Below are 27,678 nucleotides of genomic sequence, written 5' to 3'. Positions count from 1 at the left end.
ACTCTTCTATAGTGTTTGCCCTCCATCTGGTAGTCAAAAAAGGTTAGGTTAATAGATCTGGAAGTTGTTTGGGTTTTGTTTGTTTGTTCGTTTTTTCAAAATGACAGGTCCTGATATAGAGTGTGGGTGTCACCTCTCTGTGTTGAATGATGAGATAGCGAAATCTAATCATCTGGTTGCTTAATCGCTCTTAATCTTTCTCCATTTTCTTCCTCATTCTCTTTCTCAGAGAAGAGGCAGTAAGAAGGGTTCAATAGATGTTGAGAAGATCACCTGTGTTGAAACAGTGGTTCCTGAGAAAAATCCTCCCCCCGAAAGACAGATTCCGGTGAGCAGAGGCCATTGTTAGAACTGGGCATGGGGGGCGGGGGCAGGAGGGTTGCAGTTAAGAAACTTGGAACACTTCAATTCTCTGTAAATAAACCTGTGATGCTGTGCAGTGTGGGACACATAAAGCTCCCATATATGTTCTTCACTCTGCCACATATTGGTTATGCTGAGTCTCAGCGTCTTTTCCCCAGATGCAGAACAACTCACTTAATCTGGAAAACTTGTAACGCCAATCTTAAGATGATATCACATCAAGTTTTCAAACTGATCAGAGATGATTCGTTTTACTCCCTCAGTCACCAGGATCAGATTTACAAGCTTGAGTTAGTCTGAAAGCCAGAACTCTAGGGCTCTTGAGTCATGAGATTCTTTAGTAGCTCACTGTTTCTTCTCTCATTTCCCAGAGCCTCTCGAGGACATAACGTCTACTGATTTCCTAGTTGATTTTTTTAAATATCATTTTTTTCCTGATGTCAAGAGTAATGCGTATTTATTATAGAAACTTTGAAAAATACAAAAAAAGCACAAAAAAGAAGATAAAATCATGCATAATCTCATTATTCAGCTAAAACAACTATTAACATGTTCGTGTATGGACTTAACAGATGTTTTTCTCCATTAACAACACATACACTCACACGAATATATATGTTATATATTTAAAACATAGAATCATATTATACTACACATCTTACTTTGCAACCTACATTTTCAATTTAACAATATAAACTTTTCCCCATAACAATAGATACCCTTTGATAAAATGATTTTAATGACTGTATAGTATACCCTATCATGGATACATTGTAATTTGTTTAACCAATCTCCTATTACTAGACATTTGTTTCCAATTTATTTGATATCATAAATCATGTTGAAAGGAACATTCTTGCATACATCTTTATGTACTTTTTTTATTCTTTTCTTTATAATAACTTCCTAGGAGTAATATTTTGTTCTTTTCTTTATGAAATCTGTATGCTTTGATTATTTTTATAGTTTTATTCTATTTAATTTTGTAGAAGTAGAACTTGAATATCATATACACCTACAAGCTCTGTATGACAGTATCTATTCCTCTACATTCCTTCCAACGCCAGATATTTTAAATATTTGTTAATTTGAAAGCCAAGAAAAATGATACTTCATTGCTGACTTATTTTGCAATTTTTTTGTTACTCATAAGGTTGGACAATTATATGGCTACAGCTCATTTATATTTTTCCATTTGTGAATTCCTGTTAATTTTTTGGCCGGTTTTTCTATTGAAATGTTTACCTTACTCCTAGTACTTTTTAAGAGATCTAGATATGTTAACTTTAACTATAATATATGTTGAAAATATTTTTCCAGTTTCTCATTTATCTTTGAATTTTGTTTATACTTGTCTTTTTTAACCATAGTGGGTTTTAAAGTCTATGTCATCAAATTAGCTCATCTTTCTCTTAATGGTTCTAACTTTTAGCATTATATTAGAAAGGCCTTGCCTCTCACAAAATTATGTAAATAGTTATGTTCTTTTCTGTTAGTCATAGTTTCATTTTTTTATATAAAGCTCTTGAATCCATCCAGAATTTACGTTGGTGTATGGTGTGAAATAGCTACCTTAACTACTCGCCCCCCACCTCTGACAATATTAGTGGTTAAATGTTTGTCCCAGCATCATTTATTGATTAACCTCCCTTTTCTCAATAGTTTGAGATACCTGAGATTTTTTTTTGAATGAGTATGTGCTGGATCCTATGGATATGTTTCCCTACTGGGATATAGGAAGCAATCACTAAGGATTAGCATTGTCCATGCAGGAGAGCCTTCTGGAACCACTGCAAAAGACTCCCAGTACCTAGGGAAATCCAGAAAAGAGCAATGCATCAACCAATAACTATGATTTCTTCTGTCACTGCAGAGAAGGGGAGAAGAGTGCAGTGAAATGGAGCAGATTTCAATTATTGAAAGGTTCCCTTACCCCTTCCAGGTAAGGTATTTTCTCTCACTAGCTCACAAAGGGACCTGTAATATAATCGTTAGGGATGGCATGGGCTGTGAGTGTTTGCTTTTCTGTTTTTCCAATCAAACATAGTTTCTTTTAGTCTCTACACCTCAAAGAGAATCCATAATGGCACTAATCCTATTATGGTGTGTCTTGTCTATGGCAATGGCATTGAGAAAGATGCTCTGTTTGTTAAGTGAGCATTTCACTTCCTTCTGGTTCTGCCTATCTGTCTAATGGTGGTCAGTCATGTGGGTTGAAAAGACAGAAGAGGGGAGGGAAGGAGTAGTATTAGGAAGTTCGGTGTAGGGAAGGCTTATTAGACTTACATATAAACTTAAATTCTATTCTAGTCTGGAATAACTGAAGAGTCACATAGACATCTGTTTGGTAGATGCAATGTAAGCCATAAAAGAGAGCAAGAGCTTCAGATTCAATCTCTGATTTGGTTTGCTTATGTCCTGAGAACTCTGAGGCCACATGTCATGAATATAGCAGCCTCTGCAACAGTGAAAGCCAGAAAAGGAAGTGGAAAGTCTCAGGGGAGGGGGCTTTCTGTCATGGATTTATGAGCACAGCAAGACTAACAAGCAAAAAGAAAAATGTGAAAGGATCTTGTTCATGTCCCTGACTGTAACAAAGTTTACAAAACCTGTGAAGGAGGGGTGTTTTAGACACAGTTTTTACTACCACTGTCTTTCAATAAGTTGATGTTTGACTGGGCTAGTGGATACTGGTAAATAGCAGATAATTCAAAATTAATTTACATTTGACTTTAGAATCCATTGTGATGTCTCTCAAGTCTGTAAGGGTTGGAACCACATCTTATATGTTTTGTACATCTCAATAACACTTAGCACAATGCCTTGTACATGTGTGGTGTTCAAAAAATACTGACTGATTTGATGACAATGCTTAATATATATTTCACTCTTTTGAAGTAGGTATGTAGTTCCAAACTTGGTTTATTTGGGCTAATATTGGCAAGGGGAGGCCACTAGGCAGTGGAGGGAAAATCATCCAAGAGTTAAAAATTTGCTCCATATTGACGAAGTGTATAATCCACATGTACTAATCAAGATTTGTTACATAAATCATTACTTCAATTATCTTCTATACAAACTCAAGGTTTAATAAGATCATAAAATATCCTTCATTGGATAAACAAAAATCTTGACTCCACCAAGGGCTGAAGATTATGAACTAAGTTTACACACAAATTGAAATACAAGTCAAGAGGACACAGGAGTATTCACAAAGCAAAGAGTTTCTAAGTCCTACATCACTGGATATGAATTGTTCAGGAATTCTTCAGATGGTTCACATAACCCCAGCTCCACTGCTCACTGAAGACCCTGCCTTTTTTTTGTTTTCCAGTATCATTATACAAAGTTGTAGCTTAAGATTCGTTCCTTCAAGGTCTTTTTATTTTCTGACTCCTAACTGCTGAAGTCTGTGTCCATTACCCCAGGTTGTATATGATGAAGGGCCTCTCTATGTCTTCTCCCCAACTGAAGAACTGAGGAAGCGTTGGATTCACCAGCTCAAAAATGGTGAGAATTATTTGGAAAATAAACTAGTTTCCAAAGAAAGAAGGAAAGGAAGGAAGGAGGAAGGAAAGAGAAAAGTTGGGAGAGAGGGAGAAAAAGAGAAAGGAGAGAGAAAGAAAAGAGAAAGAAAGAAAGAGAAAGAAAAAGGAAAGAAAGGAAAGAAAGAAGGAAAGAAAAAGGGAACAGGGAGGGAAGGAGAGAAGAAGAAAGGGAGAGAGGAAAAAAGAACGGATGGAAGAAGGGAGGTGAAAGAAAGAAGAAAGAGAGGAAGAAAGGAAGGAGGGAGAGAGAGAAGGGAGGAGAGAGAGAGAATGGGGGGAGAAATATTGCATTTTCTTCAATATTAATGATACAATTGAGTTCAATATTCCATCATATGAATAAAAGATCACATGCTAGACTAAGAGTTTCAACTCAGTTCTACCACTGTCTCTCTAATGCAATTTTGTAATTGTAGGCCCTTCCATTTCCCTATTTATAAAAGAGGTCCCATTCTTTACACCAATTACAAGGGGGGTATGGTGTGGCATTCAATGGTTATTTCAATATTTTGAATCCTAGGTATGAAATATGTAGTTCCAAAAAAATTAAATACATGATTATGAGAGTGCTTGGGGTCAGAGTAAAGAACCTGGTTCCAAGTCCTCTTCTACCACTAATAAGCTGGGTGACCTCTGGCAAGTAGGCCAACAAGCTTCTTTGAGGCTCAGGTTTTTCTTCTGAAAGAGGAATAATAATGGTGCCTACAGTACCTACCTCCAGGGTTGTCCTAAGGATCAAATGAGGTAAGGTATGTGAAAGCACATGGAGAACTGTAAAGCACTGTACAAGAAAGCACTGTACATCTTTTCATTGTGGATATTTTCCAAGGAACTATTTCATGGTCCTTGCTTTGTGAGGACCTCAACGTGAATATAGTTCAGTATTTCACACAGACCATACAGTGTGCTCAGATAAACTTGACTGTAAATGCTTACAGCACAGGATGCATGCACACATATTTGTGTGTATATATAGCCACATGTCAAGTGACTGAGAGATTAACTGGTTGAGTTGACATCAGGAAAGGCTGCCTAGAGAAACAGGAAGGATGGCAGACTGATAATGGCATGGTTGGGTTATTGCGTGACAGCCCTTTGTCTTAATAAACATTTAGACTCTGATATGCAGTGGCTGACTACACCAGCTTTGTTCACTCCCTTGAATGTAAGTCTGGCTAACGTAAAAATCATCAAATCTTTCAAGCTGAAAGAGGAGAGGAGAAAGAAAGAGAAGTGTCATTTACTTAGTTCTTTCTATGTGCCAGACACCAAGCTAGACACCTTGTATTTATTATCTCATTTAATTCTTACAGCAACCTTGGGCTAAAAACAGCAACTAACACTTAATGAGCACTAACTCTGTACCAGGCTCTGTGCCAAGTGCTTCAAAGGGACTAGCACATTTAATCCTCACAATAAGCTTATTAAGTATGTATTATTCCCCTATTTACAGATGAGGGAACTGAAGCTCAAAGAGGTTTAGTAAGTTGCTCAAGGGCACATAGCTAGTGAATGGTGGAGCCTGGGTTCTTACTACACCCCTAGGTCTGTTTGACCCCAAAGCCTAAACTCATTGCATATTTTTGTGCTGCTTGGTTCTCAAGCCCAGAAACTGCACCTGTAGTTGGCTGCAAGATATTTTAGAGTAAGGCCACGTGAAGATTACAAATAGGTGATGTCTTGCACCACACAGTTCAGTTCTTGACATGTTTTGAAGTAAGAGGTCAGCTTTAGCCCTGGGAGTACAAAATGAGCAAACACTTCAGTAATGCTTATTATGATCCAAGATCTTCTCTAAATTCTTTACATATATTAACGCATTTCTTCTTCATATCAACCATATGAGGAAGTTATTTTCACCATCCCCATTTTAGAGGTGAGAAAACAGAGGTATAGAGAGGTTAAATAACTGGCCCAAAGGCACTCATTTAGTAAGTGGCAGGGCCAGGCTTTGAACTCAGGCTCTAGAGTCTGTGCTCTAAATCAAGATGCTACCTCCAAGGCTGAGAAATATACACAGAGCTCTAGAGGGCATATATATTTGTACTTCTTTGGTTCTCTCCACTGTGCCTCATAAATTGCCCTGCACACAGAAAGGGACCAACAAATAGGTGTGTTAATTGATTTTTCTGCAAGAGTAAACAACTACCACCAACTTGGGATCCACATTGATGGACAGTTAGGATTTAGTTTGGAAATAGCGGAAGGTGGGACATACTAGCTGAGGGAGAAACCAGTTGTAGGTTAGCCCAACAAATATTTATTGAGTGCCCACTCTAGTGATAAGTTATCCCACTCTGAGGTAAAATGCACCAATTGGAAATCACTAACATGGAAAGGGGACCTCATGGTATACTGGCTACCTCTGTAGTGGTATTGGCTGTGAAGAGGCATGAGGGAGCCTTCTGAGGTGCTGGATCTGAGTGGTGGTTAAATGGTTGTATACAAATGTGGTTAGCTGGATATCTTAGATTGTACATTTTATTATATGTAAGTTATACTTCAATTTAAAAAGTAGGGCCTCAGGTACCTCATATTCAGCTGCCATCTTTTTTCAGTGGTACTTTCCATGCAAAGTTTATATTCCTGAGGACTTAGCCCTGGGCTCTCTCCTTCCACTTCCTTGAACATGGCAGTGGGCACTTTAATGTTACAGCAGCACAGATATTTGTCTACATTCACACTAGACTCTTCATTTGGTCAAGCTCAATAGAGCTTATCCTAACTGCAGCTTCAAAAATAAGCAAATGACCTGACCTCACCCAAATGAATGAAAGAGTGGCATTGGTGAAACTCCAATGACATATGTGAAGAGTAATCATTCATTCATTCCCCAAACAGAATTTTAGCCATTATCCTGAATAAAATGAATATGAGAGATCAACCCATCAAGTACTTGGAATGTGCATCAACCATTAGTGCTTCCCAGATAGGGCTGGCCCCATGCATTGGTGAAGTAAGCAGTTTTCTCCTAGTCCTCCCACTAGGACGCTGTCATAGTCAGCTTGGGCTACCATAACAAAACATCATAGACCAGGTGACTTAAACAACAAACATTTATTTCTCACAGTTCTGGAAGCTGGGGAGTCCAAGATCAAGGTGTTGGCCAATTTAGTTCCTGGTGAGAACACTCTACCTGGCTTGCAGACCGGTCACTTTCTCACTGTGTTCTCACATGGCAGAGAGAAAGAATTTCTCTCCAGTCTCTTCTTCTAAGGGCACTAATCCCATCATGAGGGCTCCACTCTCATGACCTAATTACCTCCCTAAGGCCCCACTTCCTAATATCATCGCACTGTGGGGGCTTCATTATATGAATTTTGGGGGACACAAACATTCAGTTTGTAACAGACACTCTGATTTTGCAATTCTCTCCTAAGTAGCTGGAAATACCAGCGCTGTGTTAACCAACAAAAGAAGGGGTGCCGTTTTCGAGGGACCTCTTAATTATTTGGGAATGTAGGGTGGGTTCATAATGAGTGTGCTGGAGGTAGGGGGGCAGGAAGCCCTATAGCCTCTCATTAGCATAGCTTAATTTATCAGAGCAGCTAGTTGTTGATTAAGAATTTTTTAAATGTCTACTGGTGCCTAAGCCTGCACCCAAGAATCTTCAAATCCCTGGGTGATGGTAGTGGCATGGGGGGGAAGGGCAGAGGGTGGGAGCAATGAGTTCTGGCTGGGAGGAGTACCTGGAACATTGTTCAGAATTGCCAGTGCCTGGTAATAATAAAAGTCAGACAGACTTTTGCTTGGTTTTTATTATTTTAAAGTTCTCTACAGACGACGTAGCCACCTATAGCCTGCACCCCATCTGAACAGCTCCCACCGCCCTGCATTTGGTACAATGGTGAAGGGGTATGCTGAAAAAGTGAGGGGTGAGGGTGGGCAGGATAGACTGGTTAGAAGCCTTCAAATCCATGTTTAGAAAAGCATCAAGATAGCACTTTAAAAAAAGATGGCACTTTTTGTTCATTTGCCTATAAAATGCATCTGGCCACCAGTAGCTTCTAGGCCTCCCCCAAGGTCTTAAGTGAGTGGAGTGTGACTAGCAAGCTCTTAAGGACTTAAGTTGGTCTCTACAGAGGAAGGTTTTATTGTGTTTTTGTTTTTATCTTTAAAAAAAAGTTATGCAGAGCTTCTTTTTAGCATCAAATGGTGAAATGTGTATGTCCTCAAATATGCATATTCTTAGACCAGCCTAGGTCTTTGCCCCAGTGCTAGCTATTGTCAGTTATTTCATTTGTCTTTGCTTTTCTGTTAACTGGCAACATGATCCCAGGATGACTTGTCTAATTGACTTCCGGTTAAGATTCTTGCAATGCCACAGTATTAAAAACTGTAAAACTAATTCCTCTTATCTGCAAATCTCTCATCCTGAGAGATCTTTTGGGCCTCACAACCCTGTGAGGGAAATGGAACTGCTGTGTTTGTCTCCCACAATGAGCTCAACCTACCTCAGTGGCCCTAGGAAGACTGAACTGTTTATTCTAGAGGCAGAATCACCTTCATTTGATCCTGAGCTCTGCTCTGTTAACTGTTCTATGAACACAGAAAGCATGAGGCAGAAGTTCTCACAAAGACAAATATCTCTAAAAGACCACTCCAGGAGCTGGGACATTGGTATACTGAGAGCCGGAGTGAAAGTCTGGCTTGTCACGTTGTTTCCCTTATCTGGAAAAGACCACCATAGTCAACACCTGCCTTACAGGAAGATTGTAATGGCTACTGGAAAAATATAGATAACATATTTTTGTTCTGGGGCTCTGGAGAATCAGATATTCTTATCACTTTGGTCACCAGTTGGGAGATAGTCATCATAACAGACCACTGAAGAGAACTGCACAGGAACTCTCTGGGGCCAAGCATGTGAGCCAACTGGTCCTGTGTCTGCTTCCCTTCAGGGTGGCTGAGGAAGGGGCAGTTGTTTGAAGCTCACTACTAAACCCAAGGAGGAAAACATGCCTATTGTGGCTTCTCCTACATGTCAGATGTGACCTCTTTCTCTTTCTCTCTCTCTCTCTCTCTCTCTCTCTCTTCTCTCCTGTTACAGTAATCCGGTACAACAGTGATCTGGTACAGAAATACCACCCTTGCTTCTGGATCGATGGGCAGTATCTCTGCTGCTCTCAGACAGCCAAAAATGCTATGGGCTGCCAAATTTTGGAGAACAGGAATGGAAGTAAGAGATCTGATCAATATAATTTCTCCCTCCTTTGACTATCCATCACTTTCTCAGGGCTCTATCAAACCCAGGTTTGTACATTTTGGCCAGTGCACAAAGGAGGGTGGGAGAGGAGATTAGTGGGGGCCAAAATTCAGCTGGTGCTCTGCTCTTCCAGCTGGGCGACCTAGCATTGGGCTGTATCATTCCGGACTTTTCCTAACTTACGTAATGTCAATGAGTACAAGAGTAAATTTCCTGACCAAACCTGTCCTTGGGCCCTTTCTGAAGATGCACTCTGTATCCATCGTCACTGGTTTCTCACTTTGCAGGCTTAAAACCTGGGAGTTCGCACAGAAAGACAAAAAAGCCTCTTCCTCCCACGCCTGAGGAGGACCAGGTATACAGGGAAATTGGGTGCTGCTACTGTTTAAATTGAAACTTACAATCACACCCTGAAAACAGACCAAAGTCTTAGAATTCTCCCTGGGATTTGGCAGTGTAAATTGGTATTCTTGCTGAGACAGGGGCTGTGTGCTTCTATTTAGGACTTCCTCTTCAGTGGAGAGATAGAGGGCTAGTAGGAAGCTCTTGGCAACCATTTAATCAAATCACCTGTTTAAAACAAAACAAAGCCTGATTTTTTTAAATGAAAAATATTTTCAAACATAAAGCTGAAAATTTTTAACAGTGAATATCCATATACCCAACATCTTGATTTTATCACTATTATATTACTTTAAAACTTGATTTTGGGGGTTATTTTTTGAGGTCTAGAAAGCCCTTTCTCATATATTGTAAGTAAGCAAGGCAGGAATTATTATACTCATTTTACAAACTAAGAAAAGAAGATTCAGAGCCACTTAGTAGGTCCATGTACTAGTTTAGTGCCAAGAAGCTGTCCCGATTATGGCTGTACATGGTTTTTGTCCAGAAAGTTTAAAAATACTGATGCCTGGGTCCAGCCCTCAGAGGTTTTGACATAATTGGTCTTTGAAACTGCTTAGGTGTCAGGATTGTTAACCGCCTGCTAGATGGTTCTGATGTACATTCCAGGCTGAGAGCCCCTGCATGGGTGCTTAAAACTGGTTGTTGAATGAATGCTGAATAAACCTTTTATTTTGCCTGATTTGGGTTAGAACAGTGTCTCCAGTAAGCCAGAGAGTTGGGGAAGAACAGGAGAGTGCTTCATATCTAGCCAACATCTAGCCAACCCCACCCCTACTTTTTCCTCTTAACAACACAGATCTTAAAAAAGCCACTGCCCCCTGAGCCAACAGCAGCACCTGTCTCCACAAGTGAGCTGAAAAAAGTTGTAGCCCTTTATGACTACATGCCAATGAATGCAAATGATCTACAGCTGCGGAAGGGTGACGAGTATTTTATCCTGGAGGAGAGCAACTTACCCTGGTGGCGAGCCCAGGATAAAAATGGGTGAGTCCACGCCTGCCCTTCCTGAGCCTTGTGCCCACCTACTCTATACACACGCAAAATCCTGCGGCATAATTCCCCTACTCAGTATCCTGATCAGAAATTGTTCTTCCCACACCAAAAGGAATATGCTCTCCCTCCAAGTACTTCTCAGAGGGCAGCTCTACACGTGGCTACCTCTCTGAGCCTGTAGAGTCTGGCCCACATGTTGTCGAGCACATGAAATCAATGCCGCATGTGCAGAAGCTACACACTTCACTGGCCTAGCCATGCATTGGCAACATGATTCTCTTTGAGGGAGGGGCATTTTATATACCTCCATTCAAGATTGGTTCTGAGCCCAAGGATACAGGGCATCCAAATCTGTCTCTCACCCAGGATGGGAAGTGCTGGATGATCTATCACGTTGTCTCCTCTACAGGCAGGAAGGCTACATCCCTAGTAACTATGTAACCGAGGCAGAGGACTCCATAGAAATGTATGAGTGAGTATGCTTATGTTCCTAGCGCACAATCTTCCCAGAGGAACTAAATATAGTATAAACTTTTTTTATACTTTCAACAAAATTTTGATTTCAAGATACCTATTAAAATCAGTGTCAACTGGGTCAAATGATGCCACTCAAGTTAGTGCCTGTCTTACCCTCATCCCAAACGCCCTGTTGATGAAAGCTGGAGAGGTCACCACACCCCCTCCTCCCCCCAAATCCAGAAGAACCACACTAAGACAACCTGATAGGAAACATTTGAAAGGTGAAAATGGCAAACTTCTGTGGATGTGCTTTCTCCCTAATCATGGAAGTGGGTTGCCCTTGAAGGCCCTGTCCCTGATCCCTTCCCTGCAACCTTCTGCCACCTGCCTTTGCCCTCTACTCTCCATTTCCATGATTCTTCAGTGCCAAGCACATTTTGGGAAAGGGATGTAGTATGCTATGCACATGATAAGACACTCAGTAAATAGAGGTTGAGTGAATTGACTGACTCACTGGCATGGATGAGCCACAGATAGCACTCTAATCTCTGAGCCACTTACACCATGGCCTAGGAGCCACACAAGGACTCTCTCTTTACAGGTGGTATTCCAAACACATGACTCGGAGTCAAGCTGAGCAACTGCTAAAGCAAGAGGTAAGTATGTGACCACAAGCAAATAGCATTCTCCTTGCACAGCAAACAAGGATCCTGAATTGCGGGCTTGCTGCTGTCCGCCATCTCCAGGCAAAGCAGTGTCAACGCTGTCATTTTATGGGGTCCCAATTATACTTTTCGCTGTCAAAAGCAATGAGGCTGCAGCTCAAACATGGAACTTGGCAGTGAAATCAAGGCTTCTATAATATTTTCTCTCGGGTTTGGGCAGGTGGGATGCAGGTGTGAGCACCACTTCCTCATGACGGTCAGCTTCTTTTTCATCGTTTCAGGGGAAAGAAGGAGGCTTCATTGTTAGAGACTCCAGCAAAGCTGGAAAATATACGGTGTCTGTGTTTGCCAAATCTACAGGGTAAGTGTTACTGTTTCAAGGCCCTGGGGACAAAGGACAGGGGTGCCCAACCAACAGTTCCTTAATGAAGTGCTCCTCTCACATCCTCTGTCACTTAAACTCAAAACTCATCTCACTTCACTTCTTGGGCCCTTTGGACCCTTGTTCCCAAGTTGCTGACTCAGCATCCACTTCTTCAGGGAACCTCAAGGGGTGATACGCCATTATGTTGTGTGTTCCACACCTCAGAGCCAGTATTACCTGGCTGAGAAGCACCTTTTCAGCACCATCCCTGAGCTCATTAACTACCATCAGCATAACTCTGCGGGTAAGTACCAGTGGAACCAGAGAAGAAGGGTGTGACAAGTACCAGGAGAAGCAATTTAGGACAAGGTGGTTAGGGGAAGAATAAGCCTCACAGGGTAATGGGAATTAGCTGTGAAAATAAACCCCTGTGATGCTGGGTCGAGGTCAAGTGAAGAGGTGGTCAAAGGCAGACCTTATGCCCAGTAGGGACTGACTCCTTATTTGGTGATTGATGCTCAGTGCTAAGGAAAGACATAAAGGAGACTGGTAATTAATCAATCAGCAATATTCATTGTGTTCCTGGTGTGTTCTCAGCAATTTTCTTGTTACTAGAGAACACATGAAAACTATTAGTTGAAGTCCTTGCCCTCAAAGGACATACAGGCTCAAAAACATCAGAAGAGAGTTTCTAAGCAGTGTAGACATTCTAAAAACTGGGAGATTGGTGAGAGCACGAATACATGGGAAAAACTTCATCAAGAAGGCTTGCTGCTGTCCACCATGTCCAGGCAAGGCAGTATCAAGGCTGTCATTTTATGTGGTCCCAATTACACTTTTCAGTATCAAAAGCAGAAGTAGGATGTGAGTTAAGGCTAGGCTGGGAGGTGGGGATATATTTAGCTGGGTTGTATATTTCAGTTAGCATTCTCTCTTTCTTGTCCCTGAAAAACATCTGTAAGAGGAGAAACTTCCAGAAAAATTCGGGTTGATGGAGATCTTCTGGGACTCAAAATGTACTAGAAAGATGAACACTGGAAGCGTGAGGCTTTAAGTGAGGGTGTGTGAGGCATCTCACCCCCTGCTCCGCACCAGCAGCATGACTCTCTTTGTATGTTTCAGGACTCATATCTAGGCTCAAATATCCAGTGTCTCAACAAAACAAGAATGCGCCTTCCACTGCAGGCCTGGGCTATGGTAACTGATTATTTCTCTAGGGTAGGGTGGACCGGCCAGTTGGAAGGACTACGTCTGGCAGACGCAACCAGACCTTGCCTCTCAATCATCCTTGCAGCACACTGTTCTATCCCAGCTGCTGCGAGGAAGGTTAAGATGGAGCCAGACCAAAGTTATCTAATGATTTTCCTCCCTCTGGTGGCTCCTACTGGGACTGCAAAAACATAGATTCATAAAGGGATTTATTTTTTAATTGTGGGAAAAAAAATCATAAAGGGATTTTAAGAGGATGTCTAGTTTATCTTCTTGCTTTATGCCTGACTTGTACCTAAATTCCCAGACTCCTCCAATCAGTAATCCCCTGTCCCTGAGATTTACCTGAGCAAAGATGGATTAGTACCCCTGAGAATTTCCCTTTTACTGCTTGTCTGTTTCTACCCCCAGTAGGGATTCTTATCTATTGTAGAAATTATACATACATGACTCCCAAATAATCACATCAAGGCTTTGTTGTTATAGGATCATGGGAAATTGATCCAAAGGACCTGACCTTCTTGAAGGAGCTGGGGACTGGACAATTTGGAGTAGTGAAGTATGGGAAATGGAGGGGCCAGTATGACGTGGCCGTCAAGATGATCAAAGAAGGCTCCATGTCTGAGGATGAGTTCATTGAAGAAGCCAAAGTCATGATGTGAGTTACAGTCCAAACTCAACTCTCCATCCAGTCTAGGAATTACCAGGATGGTTCCCACTGGGTTTTAAGGTGATTTATAGTAAGAGAGATTTGGGACCATGGCCTGAGGTCAAACTTTGATTGGTGGGAGTAACTGCTAAGGTAGCCATTTCTCTTAGATATTGGTGGAGAGTAGTATTGATCATAGGCATGTACCATCTCAGTAGAATTTGGGGGTAAATGTAGAAAATGAGACTTTCAAAAGGAAGACATTCTGATGTAGCCTTAGTGTTCATTCAGCCCTGGGCTTGTTTCCTGTTCTATTGATGGACTCCAAATCCTGGCTCACCCTCATATATTAGGCACTTCTGGAGTTTAGGGTAGGAAGGAGGAGCATCGACTTGTTATTTTGGTCCCTCATCTGACACTCTACTCCCAGGCCAACTCCTTTCCTCCTCAGCTCCTTTCTGAATAGTATTCAGAGCCAGAAAGGGAGGACTGGTTCATTGCCTTTCCTGTAGGAATCTGTCCCATGAGAAACTGGTGCAGTTGTACGGCGTCTGCACTAAACAGCGCCCCATCTTCATCATCACTGAGTACATGGCCAATGGCTGCCTCCTGAACTACCTGAGGGAGATGCGCCACCGCTTCCAGACTCAGCAGCTGCTGGAGATGTGCAAGGATGTCTGTGAAGCCATGGAATACCTGGAGTCAAAGCAGTTCCTCCACCGAGACCTGGTAGGACCTCAGAAGGATTGGCCTGGGTCCAAGGGCTGAGGGGGTGGAAGTAGCAAAGGAAGACCTATCACACATGGCTGAGGAGGGTGGCTGGAGCCATCATTTCAGTTTTATCTAGAAAACACTATAAGTTTGGTGAGCCTCTTCCCCAGTGGTCAGCCAGTCAAAGATCTCTGGCCTCAACACCACAGGTTCTGCCATGGTGGGAGCTAGAGCACTCACTCCCAGCCCCCTACCATAACAAGGAAATGGTGGGGTCCTTCAGGGGCAGAAGGGCAGCCCTGCTTCCTGATGGGACTCCTCTTAGCACAGAAGCATCATTTTGGTTATATCAGAGTCACAAACTGGGGGTCTGTTGGTACATTTGGGTTTTTTTTAATGTTATATATTAGTTAGCAAACACTTAAAAACATTTCACATTAAATAACTGAATTTCCAGCTTCTCTTGAAAATCTAGACCGTCTTGTAACACCAGGCCCACATTCTCATAGGCCATGCTAACAGTTGGCTGGAGCTGACACCTATGAAAATGCGGGCCTGGTGTTACAATATGGTCTAACTGATTACAGGAAAGTGGCTGGCCTCCTTTAGACCAGATACTTTCCTGACACCTCCACCCACCCACTTCACTCTGTCACTTCACCTGCCTGGCCTCTGGAGGCATCCGAGTTTGGGCCCCTGTTTATTTCAGCCAGGTCAAGGCTCAAATCGCCTTAGTCCCACTGGTAGAAAAGCAGGAAACAAAACACACTTGCCTTCTGTCCTCCCTTAACTCTCAGCATTTCAATGCAGGAAGGGTTGTCGTGGAATTGCCAATGTGAGTGAAATCATTCTGCAAGTCCTCAGTGCTTTACTTATGACTACGGGGGTTGCTCTATATGTGGTGGAAGTGCATCAAAATTTCTCAGTGGCATCAACTGACTCCTGTTAGGTGGGAAGGTGTCTCTATGTGAAGATGAGGCTTCCCTGGCTTCACTCCCCTGGTGGGCAGAAGTTTTGTGCCTTTAACCTGTGTGCCAGGGACAGAGTCTCACTGTTATGTGTTGCACTGCAGGCGGCCCGAAACTGTTTGGTAAATGATCAAGGAGTTGTTAAAGTATCTGACTTCGGCCTGTCCAGGTGAGTGTGCCTTTTCCATTTTTCCCTCTAAAAGTAAAAATGGCACGGTACAAACATGAGGTGACACTGTAATTTTTAATCCTCTCCCTTTTCCCCCTAATTCTAGTCTTTTCCACCATCTTTCTATACCTTTTCTTTCTCTGAATGGTTTAAGTCACTTTCCACCTCTTGTTTTATTGTTATATCCCTCTCTTCTCCTTTCTCCTTTGCTCTTTTTTTAAAAGCTAATTTCTCCAATACTTTATGTTGATCTGTTAATCCTGTTGACTTTACTCCATGTCTCATTCTTTCCTAATCAGTCTAATTCCCACTGACAACTGCAGAATAGAAGGAAGGGAAGGATGAGAAAAGAGAAAGGAAAGAAGGCTAGAGAAGAGGAAGGGAGTACCTATTAGATCTTATTTCACTTCATCCTTGCTGTAACCATATTGTCAACCAGGAAAGCTAAATCAGATATGAAAACAGGAATCTGTTAGAAATAACATTTGTAAAAGACACTGGTTGGCCTGTAGGCGTATATTTGTGCAACTCTTGTGGCTGTGCCAAGAAAATTTAAGCAAATATCAAGCTCTCCAAATTCTAACAGTAACAAGTCCTGAATCCTTTGCAGGTATGTTCTGGATGATGAATACACAAGCTCAGTAGGCTCCAAATTTCCAGTCCGGTGGTCCCCACCAGAAGTTCTTATGTATAGCAAGTTCAGCAGCAAATCTGACATTTGGGCTTTTGGTGAGTGGATAAGATCACATGGATTATACAGCTCAAAGGAAAAGGAACGCAGTGGAGGAAATTCACACTCTGTAACCTGCACAGAGAGACTGTTATTTGTTCTTGCTTTCATTCATCTAATTCTTAGGGAGTCAGGCACCACAGAGGTTTCTGGGGATTAAAAACAGTAAACTAGACATGATCCCTGCCTTCTTAGAACTTAGAATATATTGAGGGAAACAATTCATTCAGTATGCCACAGCTTCTGAATACCGATTATGTACCAGGGACTCTGCCAGACCCTATAACTATAAAGACAAATAAGATGCTGTCTCTCTCCTAAAGGACTAATAGTCAAGGGCAACCCTGATAACCCTCCAGTGTACTCAGTACTATAGCAGAAGTTTGAACAAAATGAAAAAAAGCACAGAGGGGGGAACCAGATGAATGTAATGTTTGAGGTTGATTTAGGAAGACTAGGATCCCTACTACCCAGAAACAACACATTTTATTTTCATTTTCTAGGGGTGCTGATGTGGGAAATTTACTCTCTGGGGAAGATGCCATATGAAAGATTTACTAACAGTGAAACAGCTGAACACATTGCCCAAGGCCTACGTCTCTACCGGCCTCATCTTGCTTCCGAGAGGGTATATACCATAATGTACAGCTGCTGGCATGAGGTAAGTGTTTTATTGGGACCTCAAATTATTTCCTTGAACCTACTTTCCCATTTAGCTGGCCAAGCACCCCAGCCCCACTCTCCTGGGCCACATAGCAGCTGGGCACAGACAGACAGCTGTGCACATTCTTGGATCCTGGCCTACATCCCAATCATTTCACAGCCAGAAGTTTTTCCAGGCCCATTCCAATTCTCACTAGAGTATCATTAGCAGACCCCAATACCAACTTGGCTTTAGGGAGAGGGGTGTTGTGGGGCCATGTCACCTAGCATAAGCAGGCAGCCAAAGGCACTCAGACAAGTGTATGGACATTAAAAAAGAAAAGTCATTAAAATCTGTGTTCATTCCTTTGGGAGTCATTGGCCCTTTCTTCTACTTTACTAACTGCACACCTTTTCTGGCTGTGGTCCTAAATGAGATTTTTTTTTAAAACCCTAAGGCCTGAAAGGAAACTAAAATGGGTAGTGCTCATGTTTTTTTTTTTTAAATACAGTGCATTATGGGATATGTGGGTAGATGTGGTATTTTGAAAATAAACAGCCTGTCCCACTATTAAAATGCTTTGCTGCTCTCACCTTGGGTTCTTCCAGGGGTGCCTTCTCCACTTTCAGTAGATCCTTGGCAACCTTAATTTGGCAACCTAAATGTCTAGTAGGAAATAAGTGCTCAGCTCTTAGTTCTGCCCCACTAGAAACAGGGAAAGACAGACAGTGTCCAACAAGCATATATGTGAACCTGGAGCCATCTCTGTGGGGTGAAAAGTGGGCATTTGGATCAGAACATGGCTCCTTTCCCTTAACAAATCACTGAGGTCACAAAGAAAGTTTGGAGAAAGGGAAAACCCCTAGGAGCCATTTCCCTTCTCTCTCCCATGCCAAGCAGGATTAAGGGTGATTGACTATGCTCCCTCCCAACTAGGACATCCTCACTCTGCTAGTTAAGTATTTCAGACAGGCACTTTCTCCACAGCCTGTTTAAAGCAGGTAGTCATGAAACTGGATTCACATCAGAATCCCTGGGAAACTCTTAAAACTGCAGATGACTGGGCCTTATTTCCAGAGATTCTGATTAGGTATGTCTAGAGTGGGACTTGGGTATGTCTTTTTAAACTTCCCAGGAAATTCTGATACTCAGCTAGGTTTGAGAATTCAAAGGAACAAGAAATTGATGACTTTTTGGTTCTGATGGATTGAGACCTTTCTTGCATGAATATGCCCTGAGTCACTAAATACCTCAGGGGCTTATGGACCAATGGCTATCACAGAGGGCCTTAGTCTGGAGGCCAGATGGTGGTAGTAAGAGGTCCCAGGTGCTTAGGATCCCTACCCAGTGATGCAGCCCATGGTCTTGAAATGTTAATTCCTTTGTTAACTTTGGCTACAGGATGGTAGAAACAAGTGTTTGAAACCAAACTAAAAATTATCACAGCTTATAGGATTTCAGCTCTGTCAACCACTTAAACTTCTTTGGTTGCCACTTGAGGTTCCAAAATAAGAATGCATTGGTGCACAATTATGTAATGAATTTTGCCCTTAGTTTTAATCAGTGTTTGTCAGTGGAATTTTCACATTGTCCTCACCACATTAACCACCCGAGTTACTAAAGATTTAAAGTGCACAAGGACTTTATGGAGCACTTCTATTTCTCCCCCCACCCCTTTTTTTCTTTTGGTAATCCACAGGGTATGCTACTGGGCATATAGCATAAACTTCATAAACATTTGCTGTTTACTCACTGTGCTTCCCTTGAATTTTGGACTCTAGTCCACTATAACACTCTATTTTTTCTTTGGTTTTAGAAAGCAGATGAACGTCCCACCTTCAAAATTCTTCTGAGCAACATTCTAGATGTCATGGATGAAGAATCCTGAGCTCACCAATAAGCTTCTGGGTTCTACTCCTCTACTCCACAAGCCCCAATTTCACTTTCTTTGAGGAAATTCCAGGCTTACAGGCCCTGGAGCCTTTGTGCTCTTGCTGAATACACAAAGGCCCCTCTCCACATCTAGGAATGCCTTTCTATCTCTTCCCTTGGATAGTACCTTCTGAGCAAAGGCCAAGGAATTATTGTGCCTGGTATTTTCCCCCAGAGAGGAAATTTCCCAAGAGTATTAAAACAGACTGAATTTGGGATGGAAACATTTTTGGGGAGGGAGGGAATGTAAATAGCCTCACAATGGGTCCAACTGCTCTTTGGGTAGGCAATAGAGCTTGCGGGGAGGGAGGCAGAATTTGGCAGGAATAAAATGGTGTCATAAAAATGGGATGGGAGGGTGTTTTGATAAAATAAAATTACTGTAAAGCATGGAAGTTTCTTGCTATTTCGATTAATCATGCAGCCTCTCTGAAGCGCCCTATAAAACTGCTGTGTGGCACTCGTCTGTCATAGTCCTACTGGGAGAACTCCACAGGATTCTCCGCATTTAACCCCTCTGGCTCTTGGAAAATTCTGCTTCTGAATCAGAGACAGTGATCACGAACCAAAGCACACTGCCTGACACTCAGTAGGCATTAGATACTATTGGAATGAATCTGACAGTTGGAAACAAATTCTGCAAGATCCTCTTTTCCCTACCTCAGGCGGGATAAACTCCATTAAAGAACTAGAGCCAGGGGCCCAGGACAGCTAAGTGACGGGCCCAGCAGTCCGGGCCGAGCACTAGCTTGGCAGTGGGGAAAGCGCGGGTCAATTTGGAAGCCGGCAGGGGCGGGGCTGTTGGGCCGGCCAGGAACGGGCCACATGGTCTGAAGTAACTTCCTTTTTTTACCTTCTTTCTTTCTTGTCTTTTTGAAATAAGGTCTCGACAGCGCCACGGCGCTGGGCGACGAGTCCTGTGACCTCAGGGGTCAGGTGTGGCGCCGCCGCGGGGTCGCGCGCGGGAAGGCGCGAGGCGCGCGGCGCGCGGGCGGCTGGGAGGAGCGCCCAGAGCGGGGGGCGGGCCCGCGCGTAGGGCCGCGCGCCGGCGCAGTGCGCTCCCCGCGCAGTCCCGGAGGCAGTGGATTGTGGTTCCGGTTCCGCCGCGGAGACACGTGAAGGTCGGTGAGTTGGAGCGGAGTTTGTCTCGGCACGCGTGGCCGCGCTGGGATGGAGTCCTCCTCGTCTTCCTCCGCAGCGGGTTTGGGCTCGGTCGACCCGCAGCTGCAGCATTTCATCGAGGTAGAGACTCAGAAGCAGCGCTTCCAGCAGCTGGTGCACCAGATGACGGAACTTTGTTGGGTGAGGAGCCTGGGGCTGGGACCTGGCCACTGTACCTACTTTCCTGCCCTTGCCTCGCGCAACTCGCCACGACGCCTGGGATTCGGGGAAGGGAGAGGACCCAGCAGCACCCCTTGGTTTCCTTAGGTTCCTCAGGTCGAGCCGGAAGGGAAAAAGAGTGACTCCGCTTCTCAGAGGGCTGTCACGCCGGACCTCGGCTTTGTTAGTGCAGAGGATTGGAGATCATAGAAGACTTATGCCGTTGTCCCAACCAGTACTTTAGGCACCTAAGGTTGAAGCTGCCAGTGCTGGTCACCAAGACTGATGAGAGTCCCAAGTACTGGGATTTCATTTTTGGCACCCTGAGTCCCAGAGAATCAGTGAATCTCCTGTCCCTGCACTCTTCAGAGTTTGCCTTGATTACTCAGTTGCTCTAAGCGTCCCTCCTGAGAAGTGAGTGGCTCTAGCCCACTAACTATAAAAGTGGGGTAATCTCTATCAACATACACACTTTTTTGCCTTCTTGTTGGATTGTTGTGTAATACCAAGCCGTTTCAGGTCTGAAGGTTGAGGAATTGAGTATGCCCAGTGAGGGGACTTTGGCAAAAGGGTAGAAGGCATTTATTTGCAGCTTGGGATCAAAATGTTCTCTGGCAGCCAAAGACAGCATAACTGCCCTGCCTTGACATACAAAATTCACAGAATTCAGAGGCCAAGGATAATTTTCCTTGGAAGTGGAGAGTCTGAGGCTTGTGTACACAACAGAGAATAATGAACGAAATTCATTTGAACCATAAACTTACGGTATTGCTGGACTCTGACCCTTAAAAAATGCTTAATCAACTCCTGTCTGCCTTGAACCAGAGTGCTTTGATTCTTTTAAAAAATCTGATTCATTACATTTGGACCAGCAGGTGGTGTGGTTAAGGACTCCTTTAAGAATCTGAAAGTTGTGGGCCCTTTAGGAAAATTCATACAATTTTCCATTCATCTTGAGAAAGGATTCAAGAGCCTCTGGCTTACGTAGGCGTTAAAGAATCTCCAGTCATAGATATTCTTTTTTCCTTTGGTAGGTTTTAGTGTGTCTTAAAGGCATTTAATGCAAGCAGCATTGTAGAGTTCTAACCAAATTCAGCGAAGGGTTAACTTCCCTTGTATTTTGCTGCCTATCTTGCTTTGTAACATCTCAGCTCCACCATTTTCTGGCCCCATGACTTAGGACAAAGTATCTCTGTGCCACAACTTCCGTAAAATGAAGATTAATAATAGTATCTATTCCATAGGGTTGTTGTGAGAATTTAAGCCTGTAGAAAATTGCCATAAAGTAAGCTGCCAAATGCGAACTATTATTAACATATCAGATACTGTTTTTAGGTGAAGTTTTTCCTCTAAGCAACAAGAAGCTCCCGTTCCTTTTTTTGCCAAGTTCCCTTTGTGATTCTGTATCTTGTCCTGAGCAGGAAAAGTGCATGGACAAGCCTGGGCCAAAGTTGGACAGTCGGGCTGAGGCCTGTTTTGTGAACTGCGTTGAGCGCTTCATTGATACAAGCCAATTCATCTTGAATCGACTGGAACAGACCCAGAAATCCAAGCCAGTCTTCTCAGAAAGCCTTTCTGACTGACCTGAGTATTACCTCTTTGGAAAAGGAAGGTAGTTCAAGAAATGAAGAGCAGTTGATGGGATGGTTGAAGAAAAGGCTGTGGGGGGATCGGCTCCCACCTTTGTCACTCTTGGGACATCCTGTCATCTGAAAATGAACAAAGACCAATTTTTGTGTGTGGGGGTGGTTTGAGGGTCAAATGTGTTTGGGGTTGTGTTTTTTAATGCTAATCTTGGGAAAACAATTGACAGATGAATGGAAAACTCTACTAGATGTATATTACTGTATGTGGGACGATGCTTTCCTCATAGTCCCATTAACTGCTTCCTATAATTTTAATAGTGGAACTGCTCTATAATTTGATAGTGGGACCACATAGGTAATAATCTGTTATTTGTGTGGATTCCTTTCAGATTTCTGGAGAGATCGATATACATCTTTGTGTCTCTCAGAAAGGGCAGCAGTGGGGGAAAGAGTAATTTGGTACTTTACTGTAGGCCTCCTTATCTAATGTTTGATTATCAGTGCTGGAAAAAAAATGTATGGATTATTCATACAGTACATTTCACCTTTCTAGGTTATCTCCCTCCCTTATACTGTGATTCACTTAAATATCTATATGTAAAGTACAGTCTTGAGCTAGTACAGGTAGCCTGAGAGTCTAGAGGCCTTTAGTTAAAGGAATCTAGCCAGCGAACATAATTCTCATACTAAACTGCCACAGGGAACAAGTTAACTTACCCTGTATGTCAGGGTCCAAAAAAATTTAAAGATGTGCCTAAATGAAAAAATAAGTTATAAAGATTTAGGCCAGTCAAAAACTAACAGCAGTTTCAGGTAGAGGTGCATGCCTAATGTATATCAGCATAGTTTCCATTTACTGCGTTCTTTTAATCACTGAAATAAAAGCTTCTACAAGATTCAAGTCTGATTGAGAAGGCTTTCTATTCTGGTTATCACCTACACCCAGGAGAGATTTGGTGTGGGCTGGTTCCAAGGCTGAAATGTAGTCAGCCTGGGTACCTGTTCTGTGAAAATTATGGCACAGTATTCCAGGGACTGCTGACCTTTTTGTTAGAAAAGAGAACCTAGAGATGAGATGGAGAGGGAAGGAATTCAGTGCTGATGGTTAGTTCCCTGAGTGTAGTAGAAGAGATTATAGTGACTGGATTCCCTTCCTCTTACTTCAGATCCTAGTGGACTGGAGTATAGACCTAAAGTGGAACTACTTGTTGGGAGCCTCTAGTGCAAACCCATGAAAGTTGAGAAATACACATTTCTAGAAGCCTCAAGTCCCTGTTTAACTTCCCACCATATAGGCACTACAAGGAAATTTTTAAAACTCCTGATGAAAACACAACTCACCAAACATTTAAATACCTACTCTGCCGGACACTGTTTTTGGTGCCAGGGTTTCAGCAGTGCACAGAAACAGTCCCTGCCTGTGTGGAGCTTCTGTTTTAGTACGGGGAGACAGGCAACAAACACATCCATATGTCAGTATAATGAGTGCCGAGGAGAAGAAGCAGAGTAAGGGTGTCAGGGAATGTTTGTGGGGCATTGTTATTTTAGCTAAAGATGATTGGAGAAGGTCTCTTTGGGGAGGTGGCATTTCAGCAGAGACCTGAAAGAACTAAGTGACCAAGCCATGTAGGTATCTGAAAGAAGAACGTTTCAGGTAGGGGTGACACCAAGTCCAAAGGCCCTAAGGTGGAACTGCATGCTGTGACACCAGTGTAGAAGAAAAGTCGAAGGTCAGTATGGCTGGAGTAAAATGAGTAGGAGAATAGTAAGAAATATGGTCAGAGACAGATGGGGGGATGGCGGGTGGGGATGTGCTGATCATGTAGGGCGTTATAGGCCATTGTGAGGACTTGGCTTTTACCAAGCAAGATGGGGAGCCATTTGAGGGTTCTTAGCAGACAGTGATGTGATATGACGTGATATAACTTAAGTTTTAGCAGAGCCTGGCTGCTGTTTGGATAAAATGTACATGGTAAAGAAGTAGTAGTAGAAGCAGCAGGGTAGTAGGAATAATGGCATTCGAAGTGCAGGAGAAATCAGGCTTTTAGGATGAGCATCTGGTGTATACCTTGTGTCTATATGCCCATGTTGATTCCCCCCCCCATAAAATTTAAGAGTTCATGTAACACCTCAAGTCATAAAGGAAGGATCCTTTAGTCTTTTCCATATTCTTACTTCTTCCTTTTTATTATATATTACTTATTATATTTTTTACTGTATCATTATTTCTTATTCTTCATTACCTGTTAAAGTATTCTCATTACCTTTAGACACAAACTGATATGTCTGTTTTACAAAGTATTATTGCTTGCTTAGCTAACGTACGTAATAAGAAAGAGGATCTGTCAGATTCATGTAATACGCTTGAGCACCAAGTATATCTTCGACACTACTAGACACAGGACAAGGGGAATGAAAAGGTAGACCATTTGCCTGCATCCTCTTGGAGGTTACGTACCAGAGCAACAATTTGAGCTCATTTGTTTTGTCAGCCTAAGAAATTTATTTTCAGAACCTTGATAGAAAGGGTACTGTCAGCCCTAATGACATTCAAAGTCCTCATTTCAAATATTCAGGGTAGAAAATTCAAGACTCAATATAAAACAAAAGGATTGGATTAGCAGACTCTTCCTGAAATGAAAAGAAGCCTAAGATATAAAATATAAATACAAAGCTGCTCTGGTGGTGGAGGTGTCTGGAGGCCTGCTTGCTATTGTCTCCTGCCCATCCCTATGCACCACCTCCCCTGGTTCCTAAGGCACTGTCTCAGGACCTCTAGGGTTTATGCAAGCATACTGTGAAAACTGGAACCAGACTATCCCTAAGGCCCCCGCCCATGAATGAACATTAGGGGTAACGCATACAAGGAAATCAAGAACTTGATATTTATTTATGCTAACAAATCTCCAAGAGGAGTGTGAATTAAAAAACATAAGTCAATAAACCCCATGTAAAATAGCCTTTACATGGAAAACAATTGATGGTGCTTTTTAAACCAATTTTTCCTTGTATCAGTACCTTAGTACAAAATTTTGGCCTAGGGAGATTTTAGCTCAGAGTCCTCATGCTCCCTCTCAGCCTCATTTTTTTGTTTTTGGCATCTTCTGGACCCAAAAGAGGTTGATAGAGAAAAGTCTGGTAACCTTCATTTTCATTCCATGGAGGAATAAGGGCACTGTTTACATTTATTGATCTTAAGTTAAATGACAGTAGGCATGGACCAAAAGGGATATCTCAAAAGCTATAGAGGAAAAATGGCCAAGAGCTATGGAAAGGAAACCACAGGAGGTACCACTAAAATTGTTGAGGGCCATATGCTGCCATTTCTTGAAAAGAATGGCAGAGCAGGTCATGACAGCAGTAGGGAAAAGGAAATACTACATGGGAATGACTGCATAAATACTGAAAATATCCAAGGCCCTGTTCAGATAGTTTATCTGAATGCTTACACAAATCACAAGGCAAATCAAGAGTATCCAGCCCAGGGCTGGTTTTGTGTTTGGCTTCCCTAAAACAGCTGCTCAAGGCAGTGTCCAAACTTGATACCTGACACAGAACGTGAGCCAACAGAAGAGCAGATGAGAATATACAACCGAGGTTACTCTGGTCATCCCAAGGTCCCACTATGAAGACAAGTAAGTGGAACTGATCACAATACACAGGGCAAAAAAGATGAATCCTGCAATAAAAGAATTGAATTACTATTTTTAACGCTTATATAAGAAATGCTAAAGCTATTTGACAATTAAATCATTACATTCTTAACACCTTAACAAGTGAGCAGCATTTGAGCAATTAGCTGTTTAATCTGTGAATTAAAAGTTGTGTATCTAAAGCTATGTCTTGGAAAAATCCCTCAAAAAGGCAAAGCCTATACAATATAATTGTGCTACACAGAAATACATAGAAGGGATAATTAGGATATGGCAAACCAGGATTCAGAGGTACTGACCAGGAATTCCAGATGAGCAAATGGGCCAACAGAATTTTGAGATGTATCTGCAATATAATAATAATAGCTATGCTTTATTGAGGGTATGCATACTGCTTGCCACACAATGTACTAAGTATTTTACATTGGATCATCTTTTTAAAAATTAACAATTCTGTGTGAGAGGAGCTATTATATTCATTTTACAGATGGAGAAGCTGAAGCTCGGAGAAATTATTCAAGGTTACACAGCTAATAAGTTATAGGAATAGGATTTGAGCCCAGGCAGTTTGACTCCAGAGCTCATGGGCTGAAATACTATACTAAACTGCCTCCTAAAGTGTTTAAAGATAGGAAGTAATGTTTCTCTAGAAGGTGGGGCCAGAATGATGGGAACATTTCATTCTAGAGATGCCATCGTAGAGTGGAAAGAGCCGGAGTTTTAGAGTTAGGCAGAACTGGGTTCAAATCTTGACTCGGCCAGTACCTGCGTGACATTAGGGAAGTCACTTAACCTCTGATCCTCAGTTTCTTTACAAAAAACTTAGATGGTAATGCCTACCTCACAGGGTTGAAAAATGAGAGTGCATGTAAAGTGCTTGGTACACTGTAGGTACTTTAATGTAGCTATCATTTATTATTATTATTCAGAACTGAGCATCTTTGATCATCCTGGCAGAGTTGTTGTCTGGGAGAACAAGGAAAAGAAGTCACTTCATGAAGCTAACTAGTTGATAAAGTGGCAGAGCTAAAGGAGCATGTAATGTTAAGAAGTTTGAGTTTTATATTGCAATCAATGGATAGCTGTTGGAGAATTTTTAAGTGGAATAATATAATATTTGTACTTGTTTCATGACAAAAGTACTACCTGCATGTTTTAAAACTTTCAAACAATATAGAATTGCTTACGATAAATGAAAGTCCTCCCCTTACCCTCATATATGCATTTAGAAAGATCATTTTCACAGCTATATGGTAGTTGGATTAAGACTAGGAGAATAGTAAGGGTATTTCGTTAGTTCAGGCAAGAGACTGTGGAGGATTGAATTCAGATAGTGGAAGTGGGGATGGACAGGAGGGGACATGTTAGGAATATGAGGGAGCTGTGAGAGAAATCTGGAGTAAAATGGAGAGGGAGTAAGACATTATAGGGAAAGAGGTAGGGGATAGAATAATGTGCCAGTGAGACCATGCCTTGGGACTCAAAGGGCAGCAAAAGTGACTGGGAAGAGAGGGAGATAACACAACTGATAACGTTGAACAGGCTTCAGAGAGGAAGTTACACAAATGGCCATCCCCATGGGTAACCCCTGGAATTTATTGCTGCCCTCCAATTTGAGGAACATAAGCATATCACCAAAGTCAAAAGATTACTCACAATGTTCTATAAACTTTTCATGGGAAAAGTTAGAAACAAGCCAAGAGGAAAAAAGATAAAATATTATTTGAGTTTTAACACTGTATTCTGATGAGGTAAGGGGGAATGAGTAGAAAGACAAAAAGGAAAAGTGGGGAGGCAGGGAGTCAGCAGTACAGTTATCCCTACAGGGGGATTGGTTCCAGGACACCCCCGCCCCACCCCTGCAGATACCAAAATATGCAGGTGCTTGAGTCCCTTATATAAATGTAGTATTTGCATATAACTTACATCCTGCTGTATGTATATTTTAAATCACCTCTAGATTACATATAATGCCCAATACAATATAATGTAAGTGCCATGTAAATAGTTGCCAGAGTTCAGGAAATTAAAAGTTTTGCTCTTTGGAACTTTCTGGATTTTCTTCCAAATATTTTCAATATGCGGTTGGTTAAATCCACAGATGT

At 42.2% G+C, this 27,678-nt stretch overlaps 2 protein-coding genes across 4 annotated transcripts in view; both read left to right on the top strand.

Moving 5' to 3' along the window:
* The window catches only part of BTK (Bruton tyrosine kinase), a 28,438-nt gene extending 9,029 nt beyond the window's left edge, over positions 1–19,409 (top strand). For 2 of the 3 annotated variants that reach the window (XM_029240931.1, XM_029240929.1), the window contains exons 3-19: positions 230–328; positions 2,237–2,305; positions 3,792–3,873; positions 8,962–9,090; positions 9,405–9,472; positions 10,319–10,506; positions 10,925–10,987; positions 11,576–11,630; positions 11,921–12,000; positions 12,180–12,307; positions 13,126–13,200; positions 13,699–13,870; positions 14,374–14,590; positions 15,645–15,709; positions 16,320–16,438; positions 16,943–17,100; positions 18,899–19,409. In XM_029240931.1, coding sequence (XP_029096764.1) covers positions 230–328; positions 2,237–2,305; positions 3,792–3,873; positions 8,962–9,090; positions 9,405–9,472; positions 10,319–10,506; positions 10,925–10,987; positions 11,576–11,630; positions 11,921–12,000; positions 12,180–12,307; positions 13,126–13,200; positions 13,699–13,870; positions 14,374–14,590; positions 15,645–15,709; positions 16,320–16,438; positions 16,943–17,100; positions 18,899–18,970 — 1,839 coding nt within the window. In that variant the 3' untranslated portion in view covers positions 18,971–19,409. The remainder of the gene's footprint in view (positions 1–229; positions 329–2,236; positions 2,306–3,791; positions 3,874–8,961; positions 9,091–9,404; positions 9,473–10,318; positions 10,507–10,924; positions 10,988–11,575; positions 11,631–11,920; positions 12,001–12,179; positions 12,308–13,125; positions 13,201–13,698; positions 13,871–14,373; positions 14,591–15,644; positions 15,710–16,319; positions 16,439–16,942; positions 17,101–18,898) is intronic. The other variant, XM_029240930.1, reaches the window with a different exon arrangement.
* A 662-nt stretch (positions 19,410–20,071) lies between these two features.
* On the top strand, positions 20,072–22,821 carry TIMM8A (translocase of inner mitochondrial membrane 8A). Its single transcript, XM_029240717.1, has 2 exons — positions 20,072–20,316; positions 21,756–22,821. The coding sequence occupies exons 1-2, from the start codon at positions 20,185–20,187 to the stop codon at positions 21,915–21,917; spliced, it is 294 nt and encodes a 97-aa protein (XP_029096550.1). The 5' UTR covers positions 20,072–20,184; the 3' UTR covers positions 21,918–22,821.
* Positions 22,822–27,678: the final 4,857 nt, after the last annotated feature.

The sequence above is a fragment of the Monodon monoceros genome, unplaced genomic scaffold (assembly GCF_005190385.1).
Source record: "Monodon monoceros isolate NGI ecotype Baffin Bay Population unplaced genomic scaffold, NGI_Narwhal_1 Super_Scaffold_22, whole genome shotgun sequence".
Taxonomy (NCBI): Eukaryota; Metazoa; Chordata; class Mammalia; order Artiodactyla; family Monodontidae; genus Monodon; species Monodon monoceros.
Note: the sequence above shows the minus strand (reverse complement) of the source record. Positions and strands in the feature narration are given on the sequence as shown.

What these genes read in the sequence shown, in the direction of transcription:
- TIMM8A (XM_029240717.1), top strand. Translation starts at nt 20,185, where the DNA reads ATGGAGTCCTCCTCGTCTTCCTCCGCAGCGGGTTTGGGCTCGGTCGAC. An exon ending in AGATGACGGAACTTTGTTGG is followed by an intron (nt 20,317 to 21,755) that starts GTGAGGAGCCTG and finishes TGTCCTGAGCAG; the next exon opens with GAAAAGTGCATGGACAAGCC.